The following is a 27,436-nucleotide window of genomic DNA, read 5'->3' as shown; positions in this document are numbered from 1 at the left end:
CAGTCATTTAAAAAATAACCAGAGGCTGGCTGGGCGCAGTGGCTCAGGCCTATAATCCCAGTCACTTTGGGAGGCTGAGGTAGGCAGATCACCTGAGGTTGGGAGTTCAAAACCAGGCTGACCAACGTGGAGAAACTCTGTCTCAAAAAAATAATAATAATAACCAGAGGCCATCCCATTTTGTCATATTATTAAAATCATTAGTTCAGTCTGTTGGGGAGAAGTGGAAGTGCCTAGACCCAGTGAAATGTTTAATCCCTATATCTATTATAGATTGCAAGTTTTACATTATGGAAAGCCTGATAGAGGAATATGTTTTCTTTCTTTCTTTCTTTCTTTCTTTTTTTTTTTTTTTTTAATTTACTAAGGAACCTGAAGCCAGTTACTCAGCTGTATGTCAGTGTGGATGCCAGCACCAAAGAGAGTCTGAAGAAAATCGACCGCCCACTCTTCAAGGATTTCTGGCAGAGATTCCTTGACAGTTTAAAAGCCTTGGCAGCGAAGGTAAGAATTATGATGTCTTAAAAATAAATAACCCTCAGGTGTGTACTGAAGTTAAAAGAAAAAGAATGAAAGAAGGAAAGATGAAAGAAAAGAACTGAGGTACTTTCTCTTCTTTTCTCTTTAAAATAAAAAAAAAGTGAAATACAACTTTCAACTTTTTAAAGACTTCCTTCTTCAAGGAACTTTGAATATTTACTATTTGATAAATATTTATTGAGTTCCTCTTAAGTTTGTAGCACAATGCTTAACATATATCATTTGCCTTTAAGTCAGGAGTTCAAGACCAGCCTGACGCAACATGGTCAAACCCCATTTCTACTAAAAATACCAAAGATTAGCTGGTTGTCATGGCACGTGCCTGTAATCTCAGCTACTCGGGAGGCTGAGACAGGAGAATCACTTGAACCTGGGAGGTGGAAGCTGCAGTGAGTCAAGATCATGCCTCTGTACACCAGCCTGGGTGACAGAGTGAGACTCTGTTTCAAAAAAACAAATAGAAAATAAAAACAAAATAAAATGGCACAGTATTTGCAAATAACCTACACATATCCTCCTATATACTTTATATCATCTCTAGATTGCTTATAATATATAGTATATTGTAAATACCATGTAAGTAGTTGTTACACTGCATTTTAAATAGTTGTGTGATTTTTAATTGTTTTATTTTTTCCAAATATTTTTCGTCTGTTGTTGGTTGAATGTGTGGAAATGGAACCCACAGATATGGAGGGCAGACTGTGCACAGCCATCTTAAAATAGGCGTCTACAGGCTCGTGTAATCTGAGGCTCACACCTGTAATCCCAGCACTTTGGGAGGCCAAGATGGGTAGACCACTTGAGGTCAGGAGTTTGAGACCAGCCGGGCAACATGGCAAAACCCTGTGTCTACCAAAAAAAATACACACACACACACACACACACACACACACACACACACACACACACTAGCCATGCGTGGTGGCACCTACCTCTGGTCCCAGCTACTGGCAAAACCCTGTGTCTACCAAAAAAAATACACACACACACACACACACATACCCATCCCTTCTGTCTACCAAAAAAATACACACACACACACACACACACGCACACAAAAGCCATGCGTGGCGACACATACCTGTGGTCCCAGCTACTCACGAGGCTAAGGTGGGAAGATTGCTGGAGCCTGGGAGGCAGAGGTTGTAGTGAGCCGAGATTGCTCCACTGCACTCCAGCCTGGGCAACAGAGTGAGGCTCCATCTCAAAAAAAAAAAAAGCCTGCAAATAGTATATGTTTAAATATGAAGGTAATTTTCGTGAATTTCTAGAACCAAATTTCCTAAGCCATCAATAGCCTCAGAATGTTCACATTGAGTATCTTTTTCTGCAGACATTTGGCTCTTCTTGTGTGTTTTCACATGGCAAGCTTACCTTCCATTTCTTTTTCATCTAAAGTAACCTCCTGCCTCTGCTCTTGCATCAGTCCTCCTTCCTTCCTTGCTTCCTTTCTGTCACTTTTCTAAGCATTCTTTGTGCACTCCTGACATCTGACTGATAATGAGAATCACCCCAGGAGCTTAAAAAAAAATGATAGTTTTCTGGTCCTCATGGCATCTGAGAATCTGCTTGTTAGACATCCCAGGTGTCATTAGGTATGCAGCCAGATAGGGGAGTCACTGTCCCAGAAAACTTCCCTTCTCTCCGGTGCCCAGCGCTTGCTTTGACATCCCTAACCCCTGGCTGTCTGGCCCCAGTGTGCATTTCCTGGCTCCTTTTTCACCGTATTCCACAGAGAGGCCGTGCTTCCCTGCTTCCGTGCCACTTCCGCACACCTGGCTACTACCTTCTCCTTTCTGAGTCTTTGATTTGATTACTGTCTCCCCAGACTTGGGAAGGAGTGTCCTTTCTTTCCCTTGTTTGACTTGTAGAAATTCTGTGTACCTCCTAGACCCAGTTTTGTTATTACCTTTACTGCAAAGTCTTTTCTTATTACAATTAGCTGCACCTTTCTCCCTCTCTAAGTTTTATATCTGCTAAAAAACACTGTTTTTCTTCTGGTTTGTCTTAGCTGCTCTCTCCTGATCTGTATTCCTTACTTATGTCTGAATTCTGCACAATGTCAGGCACAGCACAGTATTTCATAAATGTTTCCATATTTTTCTTGGAGACTGGGTCTTGCTCTGTCACCAAAGCTGTAACACAGTGGCACCGTTATAGCTCATTACAGCCTCCAACTCCTGGGCTTAAACGATCCTCTTACCTCAGCCTCCCAAGTATCTGGGATCACAGGCACATACTGCCATGCCCAAATAATTTTTTGCAGAGAGAGTCTTGAGCTCCTGGCCTCAAGCAGTCTTCCTGCCTTGGAAGTGTTGGGATTATAGGCATGAGCCACTCCTCCAGGCCTGATAAATATTTCCTTTTTTCTTTTTATTTTTTTTTGAGATGGAGTCTTGTTCTGTTGCCCAGGCTGGAGTGCAGTAGCATGAACTTGGCTCACTGCACCCTTTACCTCCTGGGTTCAAGCGATTCTTCTGCCTCAGCCTCCCCAGTAGCTAGGATTACATGTGCATGCCACCATGCCTGGCTAATTTTTGTATTTTTAGTAGAGACAGGGGTTTCGCCATAATGGCCAGGCTGATCTCGAACTCCTGACCTCAAGTGATCCATCTGCCTCGGCCTCCGAAAATGCTGGCATTACAGGTGTGAGCCACCTCACCCTGCCGAAATGTTTCTTAAAAGAAAGAATGGGTGGAAACTCAACAGAGATTTGTGACTACCATATGCATTTTAGCAACTCTCCAGGTGTTTAAATCTTTGTGGGTTTTTTGCTGTTTTATGCTTGAGAAGTTAAATCTATGCCTTTATTTGTTATTACTAGTGATGTTATTTAAGAAACGAAAAAAGGCCTTACTTTGATTTCTAAGCTGTCTTGGATTTACATAGCATAAAAGTCAGAATGTATTTATTTATTTATTTATTTATTTATTTATTTATTTATTTAGAGACAGAGTTTTGCAGCATCTTAAATAGAAGTCGTTATCGTCTCTGTGTAATTCTTGTTGGAAAGCATCCTTGGGTAAATGCCCACACATTAGGGCAGTTGCTTTCTGAGTATTTTGTTGCAATTAAGAGTTTTTGTTTCTTGTTCTTGTGTCATTTTTGTTGCCTTGTAGGAGAATATCTGTGGCAGGAGGCTGCTCTTAACAATTTTTCTTTAAATTGACTTAAGCTGTTATTTCCTTCTGAATGTCTTATCTTATAAGACACAGTAGATGCTATTAAGCAAGATTTGTTTTACTGTTGCTTAACACTTAAAACGCATATTTTGTAGTTATATGTATTAGCTAGGGTCGAAGATTTAAAAACTCAAATACTGGCTGGGGGGTGGTGGCTCAGGCCTGTAATCCCAGCACTTTGGGAGACTGAGGCAGGCAGATCACTTGAGGTCAGGAGTTCAAGACCAGCCAGGCTAACATGGTGAAACCCCTTCTCTACTTTTAAAAATACCACAAAAAAATATATATATATATATTAGCTGGGCATGGTGGCAGATACCTCTATCCCAGCTACTCCAGAGGCTGAGGCAGGAGAATTGCTTCAACACAGGAGGCGGAGGTTGCAGTGAGCCAGGTATACACCACTGTACTCTAGCCTGGGCAACAAGAGTGAGACTCTGTCTCAAAATAAATATATTAAAATAAAAATAAAAACTCATATCGGATTACTATAAATGAAAGTGCTATTTCAGATATTTTAATTAGGACATCCATACTGTTATCTTCTGTTATTCGATTAGGCTTTTATAATATGCCTGGGCAAGGAAAGGCATTTGAAGAGTGTTTCTTGAACTTTATAAACAAAAAAATTTGATTTGTCCCAAGATTTTCAGCCCATTTCTGATCTAGTACTACCCAAAGTAGAAGGTAGCATATTTTGTTTTTGACTCTTGGCAAGTATAATGTTTACATTTCTAGATTTTTATCCTTTGTCAAAATGTTCCTTTTGAATACGAGGAGAAAAATATATTGGTACTTGAGTATGTGGGCTAAAAACCAATTCCATCAAGATACCAGAGGAAAAAATGTGTTAGCTTCAATTTCCGTCTGCGATAGCTACTTGTCAGATAGTTCTTTTTTTAAAAAAGAGAAATACATCTTATACAGGAAAATACTGCCAGCTTTTAGCAGTAAACTTTTATCAGCAATGTGACCAGATATGTTTCTGCTGGACTATGATTAGGCCAAGATCCAGTAGTAAGTTGAACTATTTAATCCTTTTCTGTGTTATATATAGCATTGAGATTCTTGAAACCTCACATTTAAAAAAAAAAATGGCCAACATAGTTTCTTGCATTACACGTTAACAGTGAACATTGGCCCGCTTTCTGCAGGTGTTAGGGTGCTCTGACCTGACGTCGTTTGAACAATGGGTGTTCCATTGTGAAGAGGGGCTTATTATACGTCAATGAGATAGCCCTGTAGCAAATATTTAAATAAACCCTATCATGTATGTGGCCTACAATTTGCAAACGAAGAAACAAACATTTTATATTTGGCCTTATCTTGGGTTATAAAAATATTATATGCTGATAATGGAAATTTGGGGGAAATAAAGAGAAATATAAAGACACATGGAAGGAAATTACCTATAATTCCAGGACCTTAATGCAGTAAATAACATTTGAATTACTTCTACTTCATCCACTGTGGGAGGGCATGCTTTTTTGCACATTTAATTCCATCTTATATGTTACTCTTGTATTTGTTTAACATCGTGTCATCAGCATTTTTCCTTGTCATTACACTTCTGTGACTGTCATGTTAAGGACAGCGTAGTCATTCATCCTGCCCCGTTTCCTGCTTGTTGGCCAGTATAGGGAGCAGCAGGAATGAGTGATGTCCCTGTGCCCTTCTTCCCAGCCTGGAGGCCTGACAGTCAGATTTTCTGTCCTTCGCACACTGAGGACAAAGTCTCAGCACCTCTGCTCACATTGAAGACAAAGTCTCAGCACCTCTGCTACTCCTGAGTTGTAGCATGCATGTTTCATCGCTTTTAAACATTTTTAAAATTGAATGCAGCCAGAGAGGATGTGTTATATATTTAACTGGTAGCATTGAGACTTTCCCAAAGGAGAAGCATAAGATAATGGTACATTAAATCGTGGCATGGATTTTATCCTAGAATTTCTTGTAGTCAGTGAAATGTATCTTCTTCCTTTCCTTCTTTTAGGATGAGCTCATCTCTTTTCTATGGTTCTGACAAGTTTCCCTTCTTCTTGACCTATTTTGTTTATTTCTGCCTCTCATCATCGATGCCAAAGTCTGTTCTTGAGCCCTAAACCATCTACCTGCCTCAGCCTCCTGTAGTACTGAGATTACAGGCGTGGCGTGAGCCAGCACGCCCAGCTGGCTTTTTTTTTTTTTTTTTTTTTTTTTTTTAAACAAACAGAGTGTCATACCTTTCTATAGAAGTAATTATAGGCCAGGAATGGTGGCTCATGCCTGTAATCCCAGCAGTTGGGGAAGCTGAGACCCGTGGATCACCTGAGGTCAGGAGTTTGAGACCATCCTGCCAACATGGTGAAACTTTGACTATATTAAAAATATAAAAATTAGCTGGGTGTGGTGGTGAGCATCTGTCATCCCAGCTACTTGGGAGGCTGAGGCAGGAGAATCACTTGAACCTGGGAGGTGGAGGTTCCAGTGAGCCGAGATCATGCCTCTGCACTCCAGCTTACAGCTTGGAAGACAGACAGAGATTCCATCTGGGAAAAAAAAAAAAAAAAAAAAGGAAGTAAATGTAACACTTCGACACTGTTCTTACCGTCTGGATTTAACAAATAGCCTTAAAGTCTTGTCTTTGGCCGTCTTCCCCGACTCCTTCCCTCCCCTCCCACGGTCAGCATTCGAGACTTCTGCGTGAAGGGTCCTTGTGCTTTCTCTTACCACCCAGGACAGCAGGGGTTGGTGTGACTGCTTATTTAATTGTCCCTGCTGTGAACTGAAAGGTCCCCTAGGGAAGGCACAATGTGTGTTATGCCTTTTTGTTCACTGTGGTATTCAAAGCTGTTAACACGGTGACCGACACGTGATTGCCACGTAAGTGTCTGGTCAGCGAGCCACCTGCATTTATCCACTCTCCTCTTGGTGTGTATTCCACTGTTCCCTGCTCGGTTCAGTTATTGAAAGCTTGGGTCTCTGAAACAAGACTGCCAAGGTTTGGATACTAGCTCTGCCACCTACTGTGCATGTAATTTGGGGCAAATAACAGTGCCTGCCTTATCGGGCCTAGATAAAAACACCTAGAAACATTATAGGAAGTAATTTTGTCTGAAGTTTTAAAGATGATGCCCTCTCTCATCATTTGTGTGTGTATGATGAAATATTTTATACATATGAAAGGATAGGGTGAATAAGATAGTAAGTATCACTGTAACTGTAGTCTAGCTAAGAAGTAAATATTACAAGTTCCTTCGCAGGCCCTGTGGACCTCTTTTCTCTGGTACTTCTTTTCCTTTCCTTTCTCTCAGAGGGAATCTGTGTCCTGTCATTGGTGTTTATCATTCCATACTGTATTCAGTATTCTATATTTGCTGTTTATCATTCCATATATATTTTTTAAAGAGACGGCGTATTAGGGTTTTCTGGAGGGACAGAACTAATAGGAAAGATGAATACATGAAGGGGAGTTTATTAGGGAGAATTGACCCACGTGATCCCAAGGTGAAGTCCCACAATAGGCCGTCTGCAAGCTGAGGAGCAGGAGAGCCAGTCCAGATCCCAAAACCTCAAAGGAGGGAAGCCGGCAGTGCAGCCTTCAGTCTGTGGCTGAGGGCCTGAGAGCCCCTGGCGGACCACTGGTGTGAGTCCGAGACTTCAAAAGCAGAAGAACTTGGAGTCTGATGTGCGAGGGTGGGAAGCATGCAGCAGGGGAGAAAGGTGGAGGCCGGAAGACTCAGCCAGTCTCATCCTTCCACGTTCCTCTGCCTGCTTTTATTCTGGCCGCACTGGCAGCTGATTAGATGGTGGCCACCTGGATTGAGAGTGGGTCTGCCTCTCCCAGTCCACTGACTCAAATGTTTATCTCCTTCGGCAACACCCTCACAGACACACCCAGGAACAGTACTTTGCATTCTTAATACAATCAAGTTGACACTCAGTATTAACCATCACACAGGGTCTTGCTGTGTTGCCCAGGCTGGAGCGCAGTGGTACAATCATGGCTCACCACAGCCTTGAACTCCTGGACTCAAGCAGTCCTCCCACCTCAGCTTCCCAAGTAGCTAGAGACAATAGTTGTGTGCCAGTGCGCCTGGCTAAATTTTGCATTTTGTTGAGATATGGTCTCACTGTGTTGCCCAGGTTGGTCTTGAACTCCTGGCATCAGGTGATCCTTTGGCCTCCCAAAGTGCTGAGATTACAGACATGAGCCACTGCTCCTGGCCTGTCATTCCATATTTATACTTCACTCTTATGTATAACTCCATAAATGATAGAGGATAGTGTTTTCCATATTTTAAAACTTTATATAATAACATAACCCTATGTATATCCTTACGCAACTTGATTTAAATTTTGACCATTTTTTAAAAATAAAAAATTACCTTTTTACCATTTAAAGGCATACAGTTAAGTGGCATCATGTACATTCCCGTTAAGTACCACTGTCACCGCCATCCATCTCCAGGACTGCTTCGTCTCCCCGTATTTTCCCCCAAACTGTGAAACTTCATACCTCCCCCCGCCTTTTTTTTTGAAACAGAATTTCACTCGTCGCCCATGCTGGAGTGTAGTGGCGTGATACCAGCTCACTGCAACCTCCGCCTCCTGGGTTCAAGTGATTCTCCTGCCTCAGCCTCCCAAGTATCTGGGATTACAGGGATGCGCCACCACACCCAACCAATTTTTGTATTTTAGTAGAGACAGGGTTTCACCATGTTAGCCAGACTGGTCTCGAACTCTTGACTTACAGTGATCTGCCTGCCTGGACCTCCCAAAGTGCTGGGATTACAGGTGTGAGCCATTGCGCCCAGCCGGAACGTCATACCCATTAAATAGTAGCTGCCTCCCTTATTTCTTCCTCCACGCAACTTGTTTTTCTTTTGTCTGATATTATGCTTGTGAGGTTTTCATATTGTTATATTTAGCTTTGAGACTTTGTAACTGCTATGTAGTCTTCCATCCTGTAAATACTCTCCGATGTAGGAGAAATTCATCCTCCTACAGATGGGCATTTGGGTTATTTCACAGTTTCTAACTCAGCAGTGAACATTACTGAGAGTGTCTCCCTATGCACATATGCAGTATTTTCTTTAGGAACTAACCTGTGGTTGGAAGTTGCTGGATCATAGAATGTATACATCTTAAACTTGAACTTGATTAAATTTTTGTCGTTGTACCCCAGGTTCAAGCGATCCTCCCACTTCAACTTCCTAAGTATCTGGGATTACAGGCACATGACATCACTCCGGCTATTTTTTGTATTTTAGTAGAGATAGGGTTTCACCATATTGGCAGGCTGGTCTCGAACTCCTGGCTTTAAGCAGTCCACTCACTGCGTTGACCTCAAAAGTGTTGAAGTTACAAGCATGAGCCACCACATCCAGCCAAATTTTTTTTTTAAGCCTTTGTGGTTTATGCTGAAGCGTCCAACAAACTGGGTTTTTCTGTGAATAAAGGATGTGCCCACTGCCAGGGCTCCTGCTCTTCCAGCATCTGGCCAGGAAATCCACCCCACCTAGGTATGGCAGCCCCACCAGCTCCTGCTGCCTGTCCCTGGAAGCCAGTCACTGTACCACTCAGGGTTTGCTGTTTAGATTCTGTTGTGTTTCATCATTGAACTGAACGCGGTGTACAGCAGACATTTGGTCCTACAGAGAACATTCTTATCATAAGTTCTTTTATTTAATAATCCTAGCCCTAATAGCTAACATCTGTTAAACAATCTCTTACTAAATTCTGATACTGCTAATCCTGAGTATGTATCATTTCATCTTCATACCTTTTATATGAGGTGTAGACATTGTAGTTCACCTTATTTTACAGATGAGGAAGTTGAAGGTCACAGAGCTGCTTGGCTTCATGGTGTATTTGTATGATCTTTCAGCACTTGTTCATTCTACACAGCTCAAGGTGGAGGTGATCGTGTCTGGGAACCTGAATACCAGCCCCTAAAGTCACACTGGTATTTGAACCCCTGTTTACCCCCAACGTGCTTCAGCTTGTTAATCGTAACTGTTTCCAGAACATAGAAGTTAGTCCTGCTACCTAAAGTTATCCTTTTTCCTTCTCTTATTTATTCTTTGAACCAGAACATCACAGTATGTTTCCATGTTACATAGTGTGATGTTAAGATTTTCATGGGTTAGCATAACTTTATGAAACTATAACAATTATGTCATTCTGTAATGATCTATTGCCAAGCTATTATTAGTACTACAGGAAGATTTCATCGGATCTGAACAATCTCTTCTGTTATAAATTGGGGTTTTTTTTCACATGAGAAGAAAATTGTTTTGTATTTAATCATTGTAATTAATAATGTGACATTTAAAGTGCCAGCGGATGAAGTATGATGACTGTGGAGTAGTGTTTGTAATTTGATGAAACGTAGGTCTCCATACCATACGTTGGGGTGTGTGTGTGTGTGTGTGTGTGTGTGTGCATATTTATATATGTGTACACACATTATCTATATGAATATGTATATACACACACTGACATCTTGTTATTAATGAGGGCAACGTAACAACCCTAAAACTATTGACCGTCAGAACTAATCATGTATAGTTGTCGTTTTCCAGTTGACTTAGTGATTGGCAGAAATTGCAAGTTTTCCTGTTTTCTTTCTTTTCTTTTCTTTCTTTTTTTTGAGACGGAGTCTCGCTCTGTCACCCGGGCTGGAGGGCAGTGGCACAATCTTGGTTCACTGCAACCTGTGCCTCCTGGGTTCAAGCGATTCTCCTGCCTCAGCCTCCCAAGGAGCTGGGATTACAGGAATGTGCCACCTTGCCCGGCTAATTTTTGTGTTTTTAATAGAGGCAGGGTTTCACCATGTGGGCCAGGCTAGTCTCAAACTCCTGATCTCAGGTGATCCACCCACCTGAGCCTCCCAAAGTGTTGGGATTACAGGCGTGAACCACCACGCCTGGCCTTTGTTTTCATATTTTCCTACAGAATTTTTGGTTGCGAATCAGTTGATTGAAGCAAACTCCTTCCTCTAGCACTCTCTAGAAAGAAAGATGGTAGAACTAAAGTTATTCTCAGCAGGTCCTCGAATTCCCACTTACTTGCAAATCATTCCTTATTTGTTGGTACTTTATTCTGAGGTTAAAAATCCCTTTCTAAGGATAAGTATAGAAAATTTTAAGCCGGGCATGGTGGCTCACACTTGTAATCCCAGCACTTTGGGAATGCAAAGTGGGAGAAACTGTTGAGCCCAGGAGTTTCTGACTAGGCTGGGCAACATGGCAAGATCCCATCTCTTAAACCAAAAAAAAAAAAAAAAGAGAGAGAAAAAAGGAAAATTTGAGACTGTGCCTTTTAAAAGATTATATTTGATAACCCTACCTAATAGGAAACAGTTGCGTTGGGTGAAATGCTGTTAAGCACAGGAATCAGCCCTAGCTAGAGTGGAATGATTGAACACTATGTAGCCAGTCTAAACAAGGCCTCTCTCTGGGAGGTGTGGTTGGGTGACGTGGTCTGCATGGCTAAGCCGTACAGCTTCCCTGTGTGGAAAGATTGGTGTGCGTGGAGGTGTGGGTTAAGACTTAATTAAAAAACAAAAACCTTTGAGGCGGAATCTATAGGAGGAGTCCATGAAGACGCCCTGCATCAGACATCTTGTCGGAGGGTCCTGGCTTTCTCATCTCTGTGGAGCTTAGGAAGTGTTTCTCTAAGGAGGCATCACAGTCACTGCCTAGGCACCAGAGTGAGGCCCACACTCTCACACCATGCACCTCCTCCTCCCTATTTCAGGGTACTGAGAAGGACTTTGGAACTAAGAAATATGGGAGGCAGCTGCTGCTCTGGACCAGGCTTTGTGCTTTTGTTAAATGCTGAAAACGACCTTCTGAGAATATGCTGGCCAGCTGCCTCCTTGTGTCTGATGGCTTTGCCAACGCTCCGTATTTCCCAGAGAGGAGCAAGGGATTCCATCCCATAAGCCTAGGCAGTGTCCAGCAAGCAGTCTGTATGATGGCAAACAGAGAATGGGGAGTATTGAACTGGTAGCCCTCTTGGTTGGTTTCTCTGCTTCAAATGTCTATTCTCAGGACCAGAAATTAACTTTTTTTTTTTTTTTTAAAACAGTGACAGCAAAAAAATTTATGCAGGAGGAAGGTTATAAAGAGAGTTTTGTTTTTAAATTTAAGTTTTGTGGGTACATGGTAGGTGTATTTATTTATAAGGTACCTGAGATACTTTGATATAGGCGTGTAATATATAATCCATATATTGTGAAAAATGTGGTATCTATCCCCTCAAGCATTCATCCTTTGTGCTAAACAATCTAATTATACTCCTTTAGTCACTTTTAAATGTACAATTAAATTATGTTTGACTATACAGTCAACCTGTTGTGCTATCTAACACTAGGTCTTATTTATTTCTGTTTTTTGTACCCATTAGCCTTCGTCCCACCTTCTTCCCCTCAAAACCTCCACTGCCCTTCCCAGCTTCTGGTAACCATCCTTCTATTCTCTGTCGCCATGAATTCAGTTCTTTTGATTTTTTGATCCCACAATCAAGTGAGAACCTGCGATGTTTGTCTTTCTTGCCTGGTTTATATCACTTAACATAATGACCTCCAGTTCCATCCATGTTGTTACAAAGGACAGGACCTCATTCTTTTTTACGGCTGAGTAGTACTCCACTGTAGATAAGTACCACATTTTCTGTATCCACTCACCTGCTGTTGACCTCCAGTTCCATCCATGTTGTTACAAATGACAGGACCTCATTCTTTTTTATGGCTGAGTAGTATTCCACTGTGGATAAGCACCACGTCTTCTTTATCCATTCATCTGCTGTTGGACACTTAGTTTGCGTCCAAATCTTGGCCACTGTGACTAGTGCTGTAATAAACATGCAAGTGTTCAATATATGCTGATCTGAAAAGAATTTAGATACAAATATATATAATAAATAAACTTCTCTAATGCCTTACTTCAAAACATGTAGTTATTTGTAGACCATTTTATTTTATTTACTTATTTTTTGAGATGGAGTCTCACTCTGTTGTCCAGGCTGGAGTGCAGTGGTGCAATCTCAGCTCACTGCAACCTCCACCTCGCAGGTTCAAGCAGTTCTCCTGCCTCAGCCTCCCCAGTAGCTGGGATTACAGGTGCATACCATGACACCCAGCTAATTTTTTGTAGAGGCCGGGTTTCACCACGTTGGCCAGGATAGTCTCAATCTCCTGTTCTTGTGATCCACCTGCCTCGGCCTCCCAAAGTGCTAGGATTACAGACGTGAGCCACCGCACCCAGCCTTATTTTATTTTTTTGAGATAGAGTCTCGCTCTGTCGTCCAGGCTGGAGTGCAGTGGCCAATATCGGCTCACTGCAGCCTCTACCTCCTGGATTCAAGCAGTTCTCCTGCCTCAGCCCTTGAGTAGCTGGGACTACAGGTACACGCCACCACACCCGGCTAATTTTTATACGTTTAGTAGAGATGGGGTTTCACTTTGTTGGCCAGGCTAGTCTCCAGCTCCTGACCTCAAGTGTTCCACCCACCTTGGCTTCTCAAAGTGCTGGGATTATAGGCGTGAGCCACCATGCCTAGCCTATTTGTGGATCTTTTTAAATCTTGAGTTTCTAAAATAGAGCAAGTATTTGTAATCCTTGAAACAAAATGTACACGCATGTATATGCACAAATATATATGCATGCACACATGTGTGTATAAATGCACGTATGTACTGTTGTCTCTCAGTATCTGCAGGGGATTGCTTCCAGGAACCCCAGATACCAAAATCCATGGTTACCGTCCTGCAGTTCACCCTGCAGAACCCACAGATGTGAAAAGTTGGCCCTCTCTATTTTGAGGTTCCCACATCCTTTGAGTACTGCCCTTTATATTTGCAATTGGTTGAATCTGTGGATGCTGAAGGAACCCAGAAATACAAAAGGCTAACTGCATATTGTGTGTGTGTGTGTGTGTGTGTGTGCGCACACACGTACACTCAAATAAGTTCAGGTCCTTAAACTGTATTAAAAATAAAAAAGAGGTTTCATTTCCCTCTTAAGATTATCTTCTTTGTGAATCATCATTTTTCTTCATGCTCTGTTCAAGAGGAACAGAATCTCTTGTGAGTGAGTCCGTTTTTACGCAGCTAATAAAGACACGGAGACTCAGCAATTCACAAAACAAAGAGGTTTAATTGGACTTACAGTTCCACATGGCTGGGGATGCCTCACAGTCGTGGTGGAAGGCAAGGAGGAGCAAGTCAGATCTTACATGGATGGTGGCAGGCAAGAAATGAGAGAGCTTGTGTGGGGGATGTCTCTTTTTCAAACCGTCAGAGCTAGTGAGACTCATTCACTGTCATAAGGACAGTTTGGGAAATACTTGCCCCCTTGATTCATTTACCTCCCACCAGGTCCCGGTGGGATTTGGATGGGGACACAGTCAAACCTTATGACCTTGTTCTTTGCCTTTAGACTTCATAAAATATTTTTCCAGCCTCCTGTTCTTTCCTTGAATTTTTCTCACTCACGTAATGGTGTGTTTTGAGATTGGAATAGTTCTGGAAAGAAAAAAAAAAAAGCTTTTTAAATAAAATTTTTTAAAGTTAGTAAGGTGAATAAAGTTGGTAAACTTTTAAGAAAGTTTAAAGTTGGTACAAAAATGTCTTAAACATACTGAAAATACTACTGCCAACCATTAAATAAAGATGTATAAGCCAACAGAAAATAAAAAAATAGAAAAATAAGAAAAAAAACCAAATCCTTTAATGAAATCCACACAGCCATTAAATATAAATAAAAATCTTAGTGAGGAAGTGAGTAGTCTCATATACCTCTGGTGAGAATATAAATTGCTTCCACTCATCTTTGAAGGTCACTTTTGTGGTACCTGTTAAAATAAAAAATGTGCACTTTGAGTGAACAGTTCACATCTAGTAATTTACCCTGAGACTACATTCATGTGAAGAAAAATATATACAAGATTACTCACAGTGACATTTATAATAGCGGAAGATTGGAAGCAAACTAAATATCCATCAGTCAGCAGCCAGTTAAATAAGTTAAGATACAACCACATATTGAATTAGTTTTGACTCAAGTGTCTGGGGGTGGAGGTAGACCTTTGGCTGTATTCTTCCTTATACCTTTTCTGAGTATTACTTATTTTTAAAAAGGACACCTGTCAGAAGCCACCCCTAAGAAGATCATTTTTCTAAGGAAGAATAACCTAAAAAGCTATTATTTTCTATTTTGTAGTTATTTTTCTGGGGAAAAATAGCCTCTAAATGTTTATCTTTATTCATTTATTTTCTGTCTCTCTGACCAGAGAACAGGGCCCTTAGTCACTGGTCCCCAGAAACTAGAAGAATCTTTACTGGGTATTAAACACTCAATAAGTATTTGTTGAGTGAATCAGTGTAGTTTGTACAGTTTCGTTCTTTTTAACATTTATTTACAGACTAGAATATTAAGCTTTATGCAAATGTAAGAGGGCGTCACAAAAATAAAAATACATAATGTATATTTATTTTCCCTAAATATTCTAACCAACACACAAAATAATTTTCCAGGTCTTATACTAGTAATTGCTCAACGTGAGTATGTTGTTTGAGCACCATTTGGTACAGTGGTTACTGAAAGCACTGAGTTTTCCTTTCATGCTCCATTTATTCCCCCGCCTTTTGGAAGCTTTCAGACAGAGATTGTTTTTACAGTTAGTGTTTGTCTAGTCAACATATTTCACTGGAACCCCCTGGTGGTCTTTCTACTCTTCAGAAAGCGAGCATAGTGTGAGTATTTGACTCCCATGGCACCATACCATAATAGCTATGCAACCTTGGCCAAGCTCCTGAACCTCTGTGAAGTGGGGTTAAGAGTACTTCCTAGTTGGAATTAAATGATAACATATGAGGCCTGGCATGGTAGCTCACACCCGTAATCCGAGCAGTTTGGGAGGCCAAGGCAGGTGAATCACTTGAGGTCAGGAGTTTGAGAGCAGCCTGACCAACATGGGGAAACCCCCCCTCTACTGAAAATACAAAATTAGCTGGGCGTGGTGGTGTGCGCCTGTAATTCCAGCTACTCAGGATCCTGAGACAGGAGAATGGCCTGAATCCAAGAGGCAGAGGTTGCAATGAGCCAAGAATGTGCCATTGCACTCCAGCCTGGGCAACAAGAGTGAAACTCTGTCTGAAATAAACAAAACAAAAAACAGAAATGACACATGAAGACTCTTAATACATTGCTTGGCATATGGGCTTAGTCATGTCAGTGCTATTATTATTTGGAGACAGGGTTTTGTTCTGTCAGCCAGGCTGAAATGCAGCAGCACAGTCATGGTTTGATGCAGCCTGGAACCCCTGGGCTCCAGTGACCCTCCCAGCTCAGCTGCCTGAGTAGCTGGGACTCCAGGCATGTGCCACCATGTGCAGCTAATTTTTTTTTTTTTTTAAAGAAATGGTGTCTCACTGTGTTGCCCAGGCTGGTCTCCAACTCCTGGCCCCAAGCAGTTTTCCCACCTTGGCCTCCCAAAGGACTGGGATTACAGATGTGAGCTACCACATCCAGCCAGTGCTGCTATTATTATGATTTAATTGACTGTTGTTACTACTTTTTTAGACAGAGCCTTGCTCTGTTGCCCAAACTGGAGTGTAGTGGTGTGATATCAGCTCACTGCAGCCTCTGCCTCCCAGGTTCAAGCAGTTCTCCTGCCTCAGCCTCCCAAGTAGCTGGAACTACAAGCACAAGTCGCCATGCCTGGCTGATTTTTTGTTTGGATTTTTTTTAGAGGCAGGGTTTCACTATGTTGACCAGGCTAGTCTTGAACTCCTGGCCTCAGTGGTCTCCTGTCTTGGCCTCCCAAAGTGGTGGGATTACAGGCATGAGCCACTGCACCTGGCCAGCCAGTGCTATTATCAATAAAATTAGTTCAGAATTAGGCCAGGTGCAGTGGCTCACATCTGTAATCCCGACACTTTGGGAGGTTGAGGTGGGTGTATCACCTGAGGTTAGGAGTTCGAGACCAGCCTGGCCAACATGGTGAAACCCTGGGTCTACTAAAAACGCAAAAAAAATTTACTGGGCACAGTGGCGGGTGCCTGTAATCTCAGCTACTTGGGAGGCTGAGGCACTAGAATCTCTTGAACCCAGGAGGTAGAAGTTGGAGTGGAGATCTTGCCCTTTTACTCCAGCCTGGGGCAACAAGAGTAAAATTCCATCTCAAAAAAAAAAAAAAAAGAAGAAAGGAAAGAAAAAAATTAGTTCAGAAATAAGTAGTGGTTGTTTGCCTCTGAGAATAATTTTCGCATATAAATGACTGTCAATATTTTGGAGGCTTTGTTTATACTCTAGTCATTTCCACCAACTCTTACTTTGAGCCCAGCATATTTTAAGTTCTGTGCTAGGCAGGTGGATGTAATCACAACTAGCATGTGGACTTTGCCTCAGAGGAGTTGTGTGTGTGGGAGACACATAGTTTCAGGACTTGGTGACAAGTGCTGGGGTACGTGTATGTACCAGGACTACAAAGAGCATGAGGAGAGATCAGAAAAGGCATTCTGCAAGAGGTGATAGCGGAACTGAGACTTAAAATTCCGTGTTATTTAATGCATATGTTATTAATCTGGTATAAACTGAAAATGTCACCGACTGATAGGAGTTAGAAGCAAGCTTTTCCTCCAGTCTGACCCCCAGCTGCTCTGTGTTCCTTAGGAGTCACCACTGATTACTAAGGAGCCTTCCCATTTGTGGAAGCAGGCAGAGGTGGGTGATTTGAGCACGCACACGTGGCTGCTGAAGCAGTTCAGTTCCACCGGAATCCAGGAGCATAGGGCTGTGTGGGGAGTGGAATGACAGTGGATAAGCTGGAGTGTTGAGAAGAAATTTTCTCAGCTTTCCTGTTAAAAAACAAATCTACACTGCTCCAAAAATGGGAAATGGTCCTAATGATCTAGCCGTCCACGAGCTAATCATGCCCAACACATCAAGAGAGCTTTCAAAAGGTTGTTAAAATAATTCTGTGACTCCAAAAACATTCAAGTAATCATTTGACAGAAGCTGAGAAAGCATTTTTTGATGTATACTAATATACTAAGTAGATAATTTATTTAAAAATGTTTGAGCAAAATCATTTATAATAGTCTATAACTGGCTGGGCATGGTGGCTTATGCCTGTAATCCCAGGACTTTGGGAGGCCGAGGTGGACGGATCACGAAGTCAGGAGTTCGAGACCAGCCCTGACCAACATGGTGAAACCCCGTCTCTACTAAAAATACAAAAATTAGCCAGGCATGGTGGCGTGTGCCTGTAGTCCCAGCTACTCAGGAGGCTGAGGCAGGAGAATCACTTGAACCCAGGAGGCAGAGGTTGTAGTGAGCCAGGATCATGCCACTGCCCTGCAGCCTGGGCGACAGAGCAAGAGTCTGTCTCAAAAACAACCCAACAAAACCAAAAATAGTGTATCACTTTTGAGTTATGGATGACATTTTCTCATGTTTTCCGGTTTCCACTAAAAACAAAATCTATGATAACATTACAGAAAACTATTTGTATTTTATCTTTAAAAATGTGATGAAATTTTATATGTCATTAATGTAGCAATGGATCATTAATTCAGTAGACATTTCTAGAACTCAGTGGCCTAGATGACCAAACACACATGTAGTGTGTGTCATGGGAGGGTAACTTTCATGACCAAAGCCTTTTCCCATTTGAGAAGGTATCTGTTATGTGAAGCTAGCTGTATGTTAAGGTCAGCCTTGAGTAGATTATGGTTTGAATAGTAGTGACACACAACTACCTAAAAAATAAGAGAAATGGTTTTCAAGATCTGACTAGCCACAAGGGAGTAGAATTTTCTCTACCCTTTGACTTTCGTTTCATACATACATCATCAGATTGTCTGAAGAGTATAGGAACATACATCTCTTCCAAATACAGGCACACCCTACGGGTCACCTCTTTGTAGGTTGCTGGTTTTCCAAAACAAAATTTCTGTATTTTTCTTGTTTTTTTTTTTTTGAGGTGGAATCTTGCTCTGTCGCCCAGGCTGAAGTGCAGTGGCGTGATCTTAGCTTCCTTCAGCCTTCACCTCCCAAATCAAGCAATCATCCTGCCTCAGCCTTCCAAGTAGCTGGGACTACAGGCGTGTGTCACCACGCCTGACTAATTTTTGTATTTTTTATAGAGACAGGGTTTCGCCATGTTGCCCAGCCTTGTCTTGAACTCCTAAGCTCAAGCAGTCCTCCTACCTCGACCTTCCAAAGTGCGGAGGTCGCAGGCATGCGCCTGGCCTCCTCTTTGTTTTTAATATCTGAACTTCCTGCAGCACAGAAGTCTTTCAGTGCAACATTTTTAATTGATATTTACAAAGGCAACATTTATATTTATTTTCCAAAAAAATGAATACAGCATTTTAAACAAAACCATATGCAGGAAAAACCCAGAATGCCAGCCCCAAATACAGTCAGTCGATGATGAGTGTCAGATGTGAGTGATTCGAAAGACTTAGTTATTTGCTTCTTGCTGCTGCTGGCACTGAGAGAGGCCACTTTCCCCTCCTGAGCAGTTGATGTGAATCTTGTGTTTTTGTTTTCAGCTGTTAGCAGTATTTTGCAGATTTTACAGACCAATACAATGGTTATTATACATACGGGCATTTTACCATTTTAGTTTCATTTTTAAAAACTCTGGAGATTTTGAATTGATGTGTAACACATTTTATTTTTTCCCAGTTAAAAGAATGTGAAGTATACTTCACTTAGCATTTTTGTGTATGATGTCAGATTTTAGGAACAGATCAGTGCTCTCAATTGGGAGATGCCTGTGTTACTATTGTTTAGTCATCTTAGATCAGCCAGTGACATGATGGTTCTTTAAATGTGTTGGGTATGTTTCCCATGGTCCTTTTTTTCTGAATGTCTCCCTGCTGCCCACTGTATTTCAAATAGCATTTTTCAAATTTGTATTATTTAGTTTATTATTGTTATGTTTGAGACGTTTTTCCTCTGTTGCCCAGGCCGGAACACAGTTGCATGATCACGGCTCACTGCAGCCTCCACCTCCTGGGCTTAAGCAGTCCTCCTACTTCAGCCTCCCAAGTAGCTGGGACTGTAGTCCTGTGCCACCATGCTCAGCTAGTTTTTAAAATTTATTTTATTTTATTTATTTATTTTTTTTAGTGACAGAGTTTCACCACGTTGCCCAGACTGGCCTTGAACTCCTGGGCTCAAGCAATCTGCCCACCTCTACCTCCCAAAGTGCTGGGATTATAGGCGTGAGCCACTGTGCCCAGCCTTTGTTCTTTTTCAATTATTTTTATGGTACTTATTTAGATAACACGTTTAAGTTTGGGGTCCATAGTTATAATCATACCGTGTACATAATTTTATGTCCTTTGCAACATAAGTAGCTTCCCATCCTGTGAGAGAATCTTGCTCTATTTCTTCATAATGATAGATTGCCTTCCTCCAACACTTACCCATTTTCCCCAGTGTTTTTATTTTTGTGATGCCTTCTTATGTTTGCATAACATATACTAGATTATAAACAAATGTTAAAAAGATCTGAACTGTCCAAACTGTACTCATTCACTCAACAAATATTTATTGAGTGCTTAATATCCGGTAAAGATTCTTCTAGCTTCTGAGGACAAGCAAATAGTCAGATAAGTCCACTGTTTTCTGATAGGAGAGACAAAATACAAACAAAAATATAACCCAGGCTACTGCCACTGAACACAGTATAGCAAGACCAATAGAAGTGTAAATAACAAAGCCCAACCACTTAGTAATTCAGAAGAGTTACTTTTAATTTTCATTTAGTGAAAGGAGATCAAAACTATAATTAGAGATACTTGTAAAATAGTGAAAACAAGAATATTGTATAGCAGTACTCAGAATTGGACCAAAGGTGAATTGTATCACTTGGGATTCCGATTAGCTGCATATAGCAGAGATCCCCAAATAGTGAGGGTGTTACTCAAGTTAGGTATATCGTTTCTCGTAATGTCATAGAAGCCTGAAAATAGGTGAACTAGAGGCTGATACAGTGGCTTCACATGTCCTCAGAGACTCTGAGTCCTATCTTCTTTGACATTCAACAGATGACTTTCATTCTGCAGTTTACTTCATGGTTCATAATTGTTGCTAGAGCTCCAGCCATTATGTTGGCATTCCAGCCTTCATTTTGATTAGATAGTACAGCGATGGGTACAAGAAGGGCACAGCTTCTTTCTTTTAAAACAATTTGCCTAACTCTTCCATTTATATCTTGTTAGCCAGAAGTAGGTGTCTTAGCCACCCCTTGCTAGAGGGAGACTGGGAAATAGGTTCTTTTAGCGGAGTCGGCCCTCCGTATCCACGGGTATTGTCCTTGCAGATTGAACTAACCGCACATTGAAAGTATTTAGAGAAATATAACAATACAACAATAAAAAGATACAGTATGAGGACTACCTAGCATTTACATTGTATTAGCCATTGTAAGTAATCTAGAGATTATTTAAAGTACGTTGGAGAATGTGCATAGGTCAAATGCAAACACGACATCATTTTATGTAGGAAACTGGAGCATCCATGGGTTTTGGAGTCCATGCGGGTCCTGGAGCCAGTCCCCCACAGATCATACATTGCTGTGGCCAAGTAGCTCAAGTGCACTTTTTTTTTTTTTTTAAGTTCAAATACATGCACGTGGTTTACATAGATAAACCTATGTCACAGGGGTACGTTGTCCACATTATTTCATCACCCAGGTATTAAGCCTGGTACTCATTCATTTTTTTCCTGCTCCTCCCACTCTCCACTCTCTGATAGGCCCCAGAGTGTGTTGTTCCCCTCTGTGTGTCCATGTGTTCTCATCATTTAGCTCCGTCCTATAAGTGAGAGCATGCAGTAATTGGTTTTCTGTTCCCTGTGTTAGTTTGCTGAGGACAGTGGTCTCCAGCTCCTTCCATGTCCCTGCAGAGGACTTGAGCTTGTTCTTTTTTATGTCTGCAAGGTACTCTGCTTATAAGGACAAAGGAGAGAACAGGGATTGGGGGACATCTAGTCATCTACTAGTTAGCTCGCTCAATAAGCTAAGCATTAAATCTAAGACATGGCAAAATAAGCCTATGGAAATTAGGGAGAAGGAAAGAATCAAGATAAAAGAAAAAATCAGTTAATTTGGGAAAAAAAGAAACCCAAGTATTTGACAAACCGGAGGTTATTGAGGCCTGTTACCTAAGTAATCTCAATGCTTTGGTGGAGATGGACGGCAGACTGTCGTAACGTTTGACAAAAAAGGAGAACAGATACCATCTTGGGATTAAGGGACGCAGAGGCTTTGGGGTTTGGGGGGGCGTGGAGGGGAGGGTTACTGGTCTGTTGGTTTGAAAGGTGGAGACTTGAACATGGACATGTAGGTAGAGAAGAAAAATGTAAGCGATAGTTGATCTTTATATGTCTCAGTAGAGATATGATGTATTTCTAATTTCTATTATCATGGTTTCACCAGTTTCTCAGGATTCTTGAGTTACTGTGATATATGTGTAAATGGTTTGTACTCATTCAACAGTGTTGTAAGAAGATTTAAAAAAAAGTTAATGAGAGTTCGAGACTCCAAGTTGGAACTAAGGTCAGTTAACAAGGTTTGCTTGAGAGATAAAGTGACTTTTATGGTCATGGATTTTCACCTGGCAGAGAATTGGGGGAAGGGACACTCCAAGAGCACCCAGGTGGTTTGAACTGACATTTTAAAAAACAACCATTGCTTTCAATTTGTTTTTAAAGATATTTACTTTGAAATTTCAAATAGCATTGAGGGAACGTTTTCATGTTTATCAAAAGTGTTTGGGATTTAAAATGATTGTGCCCACTGCCACAAATTGATAACAAAGAAGTCATCAGCCTCCCCCACCCCTTGACAAAGAGACCAGTGGCATTTTACCCCACTACCAAGAAGGTTTCATCCTCCTTAATTTCTTCTAAATGGAATTGTTCTTGGCCATTCATCTCATGGCTTATTTAAAAATTTTTAGCCTAGCTATTGCCATTTTGGAGATTAGAGTTGAACCTTTATGGGAGAATCATTGTGTTTGATTTATGACAGAAAGCATTTACAGGAAAGGGAAATTAAAAAGAATGATCAGAAGCTAATTTCTTTTGCTCATTGAAATTAGAAAGAAGGAAACACTTTATCAAGTTGACATTTGAAAACCTTTATTAGTGCATTTGGGAAATGAAGATAATAGAAACTATATGGGTTTATTTGATTTATGGCAGTGTGAAGAGGGCTTGCTCTTCTGATGTGAGCCCATAAGAAACTCATATACACATGGCAAAAACTCATTTGCCACCTTCGTAGGGATGGAAAAAAAAATCATGGCATTAGTTCCTTCATAGTCTGAGATATTGGACTGAAACAAATACCATTTATATTCAGCCATTTGCACCTCCCCTTCATCCAGCCACACTGGGGAAAATGTGTTTTGCCGGTTGGAAATGTTAACAATAATGTAAATGAAATTTGAGCAGCTCTTGGAGTTTGTTAGCTTCTTCTCTACCAGTTTCAGAATCTTTCTGATGTGATATTTTTCTAGCTTTGTAGCTTGTCAAAAAAGGGGGAAAAAAATCTCTATATTAAAAACCTGAAGGGATAGATGATCATTCATTCCTCCACCTACTGTATGAGCCACACCCTGAGGCGTGGGCAGACCCCGACCCTGTCCGGTGACTGAAGGAAGCCTCCGTCTTATTTTTGCTCATCCTTGTCTGTTGACTCCATTGACTTTCAGAGCTAACTATTTAAAGATTTATGTCACCATAAAGCACGTTTCTCTTCTTTTCTGTTCCTGGCTCATGAAAGCAAATTACCATCTTTCACGTCTATGTTCTTTGAAAATATCTGGTAGGCCCTGAAAAACCTGGGGAATTCCTAGGTTGCAGGTCCATTTGTGTATTTATAACCCATTAGGACATGAGCATGTCTGCACCATTTCCCCTAGGGTAAAGGCAGCGATTCTTTTTGGACTCCTGGTTGCCATTTTCTGGGTGTGGTGGGACTGAGCACAGGGATTAGAGGAAAGCTAAAGACCGCTGAGTTTGCTGGAACTTCATAATCTCTGGAAGGGAAATAGGGAAGTAGAAAAGCAGTCTACAAACCCACACACACAAACCCACCCTTTCGTATCATTCTTAGCTCCGGAAAACAAAACACAAAACCAAAAAACGACCACCTGCCCATCTCTTAGTAGAGGTGCAGTTTGAATACAGTCATTTCTTCATGAAACAAAGATGATATCCTACAACACCTGTGTCATAGAGGAAGTCAGGTTTGAAGAATTGAGCTCCTTAAGGCAAAATTTAGATCAAAGTTGGGAATTGCAGCAAGTCACTGAAAACCCTTCTAAATATTACCTTCAATAAGTGAAAGGACCAAGGAAGTCATGTTAAACAGAGAAGTATTAGTCACATTTTATACGTCTTTAATTAGGAATGGGTACTGTTCAATCATTTTCTGCTATTCTGTTTCTTTCTTGCAACTAAAATTTCAGATTCTCCTACAGTATCCATGAGATAATTGTGAATTTGCTTTGTTCTGTAAGTTTGTTTTGTTCTGTGTTTGTGCATAGTAAATAAAGGCTTTGCCTTTTTCCCCCGTCTGGCCCATAACTGACTTGTTGACTTTCAGGGTCCACTGGGCTCAAGAAACCCAGAGAATTTTATGCTTGAAATTAAAAAGCGATGGGTAAATCTTGTTTAATGCTTTGAATGTATCCTGTTTCAAACTTACTTTCTAACGCATTAGTTCCCTCTAGTGCGCGCCCGTGGTAACCACACCAGACCTCCCCAGAATTCGGCAGAGCTGCTCTAATTCCGCTGGTTCTTTCTCTCCCATTAGGTGGTGGTGGTGCTGCTGCTTCTGCCGCCTCCGCCGCCACTGCTGCTGCTGCTGCTGCTGCTGCTGCTTCTTCCTTCTTCCTTCTTTCTTCTTTCTTCTTCTTTCTTCTTCTTCTTTCTTCTTTCTTCTTTCTTCTTCTTCTTTCTTCTTCTTCTTTCTTCCTTCTTCTTTCTTCCTCCTTCCTTCTTCCTTCCTTCCTTCTTTCTTTCTTCTTTCTTCTTCTTCTTCCTTTCTTCTCCTCCTTCCTCCTTCCTCCTTCTTCTTCCTCTTCTTCTTCTTCCTCTTCTTCTTCTTCCTTTATTTCTTCTTCTCCTCCTTCTTCTTCTTTTCTTCTTCTTTCTTCTTCTTCTTTCTTGTTCTTCTTTCTTCTTTCTTCTTCCTCCTCCTCCTTCTTCTTCTTCCTCTTCTTCTTCTTTTCTTCTTCTCCTTTCTTTCTTCTTCTTCTTTCTTCTTGCTTCTTCCTTCTTCTTCTGCTTCTGCTTCTTCTTCTTCTTATTCCGCTTCTGCTTCTGCTTCTTCTTCTTCTTCTTCTTCTTCTTCTTCCTTCACTTCTCCTCCTTCTTCTTCTCCTTCTTCTTCCTTCTCCTTCTTCTTCTCCTTCTTCCTCCTTCCTCCTTCTCCTTCTTCTTCCTCCTTCCTCCTTCTCCTTCTTTCTCCTTCTTTCTTCCTCTTCTTCCTCTTCTCTTCTTCTTCTTCCTTTCCTTCTTCTTCTTTTTCTTCTTCTTCTCTCCTCCTCCTCCTCCTCCTTCCTCCTTCCTCCTTCTTCCTTCCTCCTTCCTCCTTCCTTCTTCCTTCTTTCTTCTTCTTCTTCTTTCTTTCTTTTTTTTTTTAGACAGAGTCTTATTCTGTTGCCCCGGCTGGAGTGCAGCAGCTCACTGCAACCTCCGCGTCCCAGGTTCAAGTGATTCTCCTGCCTCAGCCTCCTGAGTAGCTGGGATTATAGGCATGAGCTACCATACCTGGCTACTTTTTTGTATTTTTAGTAGAGATAGGATTTCATGTTGGCCAGGCTGATCTCGAACTCCTGACCCCAGGTGATCCACCCGCTTCAGCCTCCCAAAGTGCTGGGATTATAGGCGTGAGGCACTGTGCCTGGCTCACCCATTAGAACCTAATTCTGAAGTACATTTTTACAGCCTGGGTTTCTTTTATCTTTTGTTACTTGTGACTGTAATCCAGAAACTTCTACTGCTCTACCTTTTATTTTCTAGCCCTTTCTGTCTTACCAATACCTAGGTCTTTCTTTTTCCTAATGTCTCCATTAGGGGTGATTCAGAATTCTTACATATTTTCATTTAAATCTTCACAGTTAAGGAAAATACATAGAGGAATATAGCTACAAGCAGTAGCAGGATTTTGCAAACAGGAAACCGGTATTCAAACGTGAATTACTGTGTCTGATGGTAGAATCTGAGAGCAGTCATTTCCCAACAGAAATAGCAGAGACTGGTGAGGGGTTGGGGAACTGCAGCTCAGGGTCCCAAATCTGGCGTGGCCTGTTTTTGTAAATAAAGTTTTATTGGGACACAGCCATGCCTCTCCCTCTTCTCCTTCTCCTCCTCTTCTTTTTTCTTCTTCTTTCTTCTTCTTTTTTTTTTCAAGACAGGGACTTGCACTGTTGACCAGGCTGGAGTGCAGTGGTCTAATCACAGCAGCCTTGACCTCCTGGGCTCAAGCTATCCCCCCACCTCAGCCTCCCCAGTAGCTGGGATGACAGGCATGCATGGTAACACCTGGCTAATTTTTAAAATTTATTTTTAGTAAAGACCAGGTCTTGCTATGTTGCCCAGACTGGTCTGGAACTCCTAGCTCAAGTGACCTTCCCACCATGGCTTCTTAAAGTGCTGGGATTGCAGGCATGAGCTGCCATGCCTGGCCACCATGATTCTTGATTACATACTGTCTGTGGTGCTTTCCTGCTACACTGGCAGAGTGGGGTAGCTGCCACAGAGACCGTTTGGACCTCAAAGCCAAAATATGTACTATGTGGTTCTTTATAGGAAAGGTTAGCTGATGCCTGGATTGCTCTGCTGAGGCTTTACTCGTGATTGGCCACGTCTGCAATGGCTCCTAGTTCATCCTCCTGAGTGCAGTCCTGGTTCACCCTGCTCACCATCAGTCTCCTCTTAAAATGCTCTCCTTGTTTGTGGTCTTAGAACATTTTGCTCTTTTTTTTTTCTTCTTTGCTAGCACCTTCGCCTTCTCTTTTGACACTCTTGCCTGAGCCTATCATTCTATCCACGCTCACCCCACCGCCCTGTTTGCACACCGAAGTTCTGTTTCCATATTTTGAACTCAACTCGCCTCTTACACATACTCACCAGTTTTTTGTTTTTTTTTTTTCTTTGAGATGGTCTCTCCTTCAGTCATCCAGGCTGGAGTGCAGTGGCATGATCTTGGCTCACTGCAACCTCAGCCTCCTGGATTCAGGCGATTCTCCTGCCTCACCTCCTGAGTAGCTGGGATTACAGGCATGCGCCACCACGCCTGGCTAATTTTTGTATTTTTAGTAGAGACAGCATTTTACCATGTTGGCTAAGGATGGTCTCAAACTCCTGACTTCCCTTTGGGAGGCCAAGGTAGGCAGATCACTTGAGGTTAGGAGTTCAAGACCAGCCTGGCCGACATGGCAAAGCCCCATCTCTACTAAAAATACAAAAATTAGCTGAGTGTTGTAATGCATGTCTATGATCCCAGCTACTTGGGAGGCCAAGACAGGAGAATCGTTTGAACATGGGAGGTGGAGGTTGCAGTGAGCCAAGATTATGCCTGGGTGACAAAGCAAGACTCCATCTCAAAAAACAAAACAATACAAAATAATCTTATGTTTATATATGTAGATGTATATTTGTACCTACAAATCCATATTGTTTTAATGT

At 41.6% G+C, this 27,436-nt stretch overlaps 1 protein-coding gene across 10 annotated transcripts in view; it reads left to right on the top strand.

The window, feature by feature from the left end:
- TYW1 (tRNA-yW synthesizing protein 1 homolog) overlaps positions 1-27,436 on the top strand; it is a 312,384-nt gene that overhangs the window by 144,163 nt on the left and 140,785 nt on the right. For all 10 annotated transcript variants that reach the window (XM_074390723.1, XM_074390726.1, XM_074390719.1 and 7 more), the window contains one exon: positions 369-504. In XM_074390723.1, coding sequence (XP_074246824.1) covers positions 369-504 — 136 coding nt within the window. The remainder of the gene's footprint in view (positions 1-368; positions 505-27,436) is intronic.

The sequence above is a fragment of the Saimiri boliviensis genome, chromosome 20 (assembly GCF_048565385.1).
Source record: "Saimiri boliviensis isolate mSaiBol1 chromosome 20, mSaiBol1.pri, whole genome shotgun sequence".
Classification (NCBI taxonomy): Eukaryota; Metazoa; Chordata; class Mammalia; order Primates; family Cebidae; genus Saimiri; species Saimiri boliviensis.
This window is presented reverse-complemented; position numbering and strand designations above follow the sequence as displayed.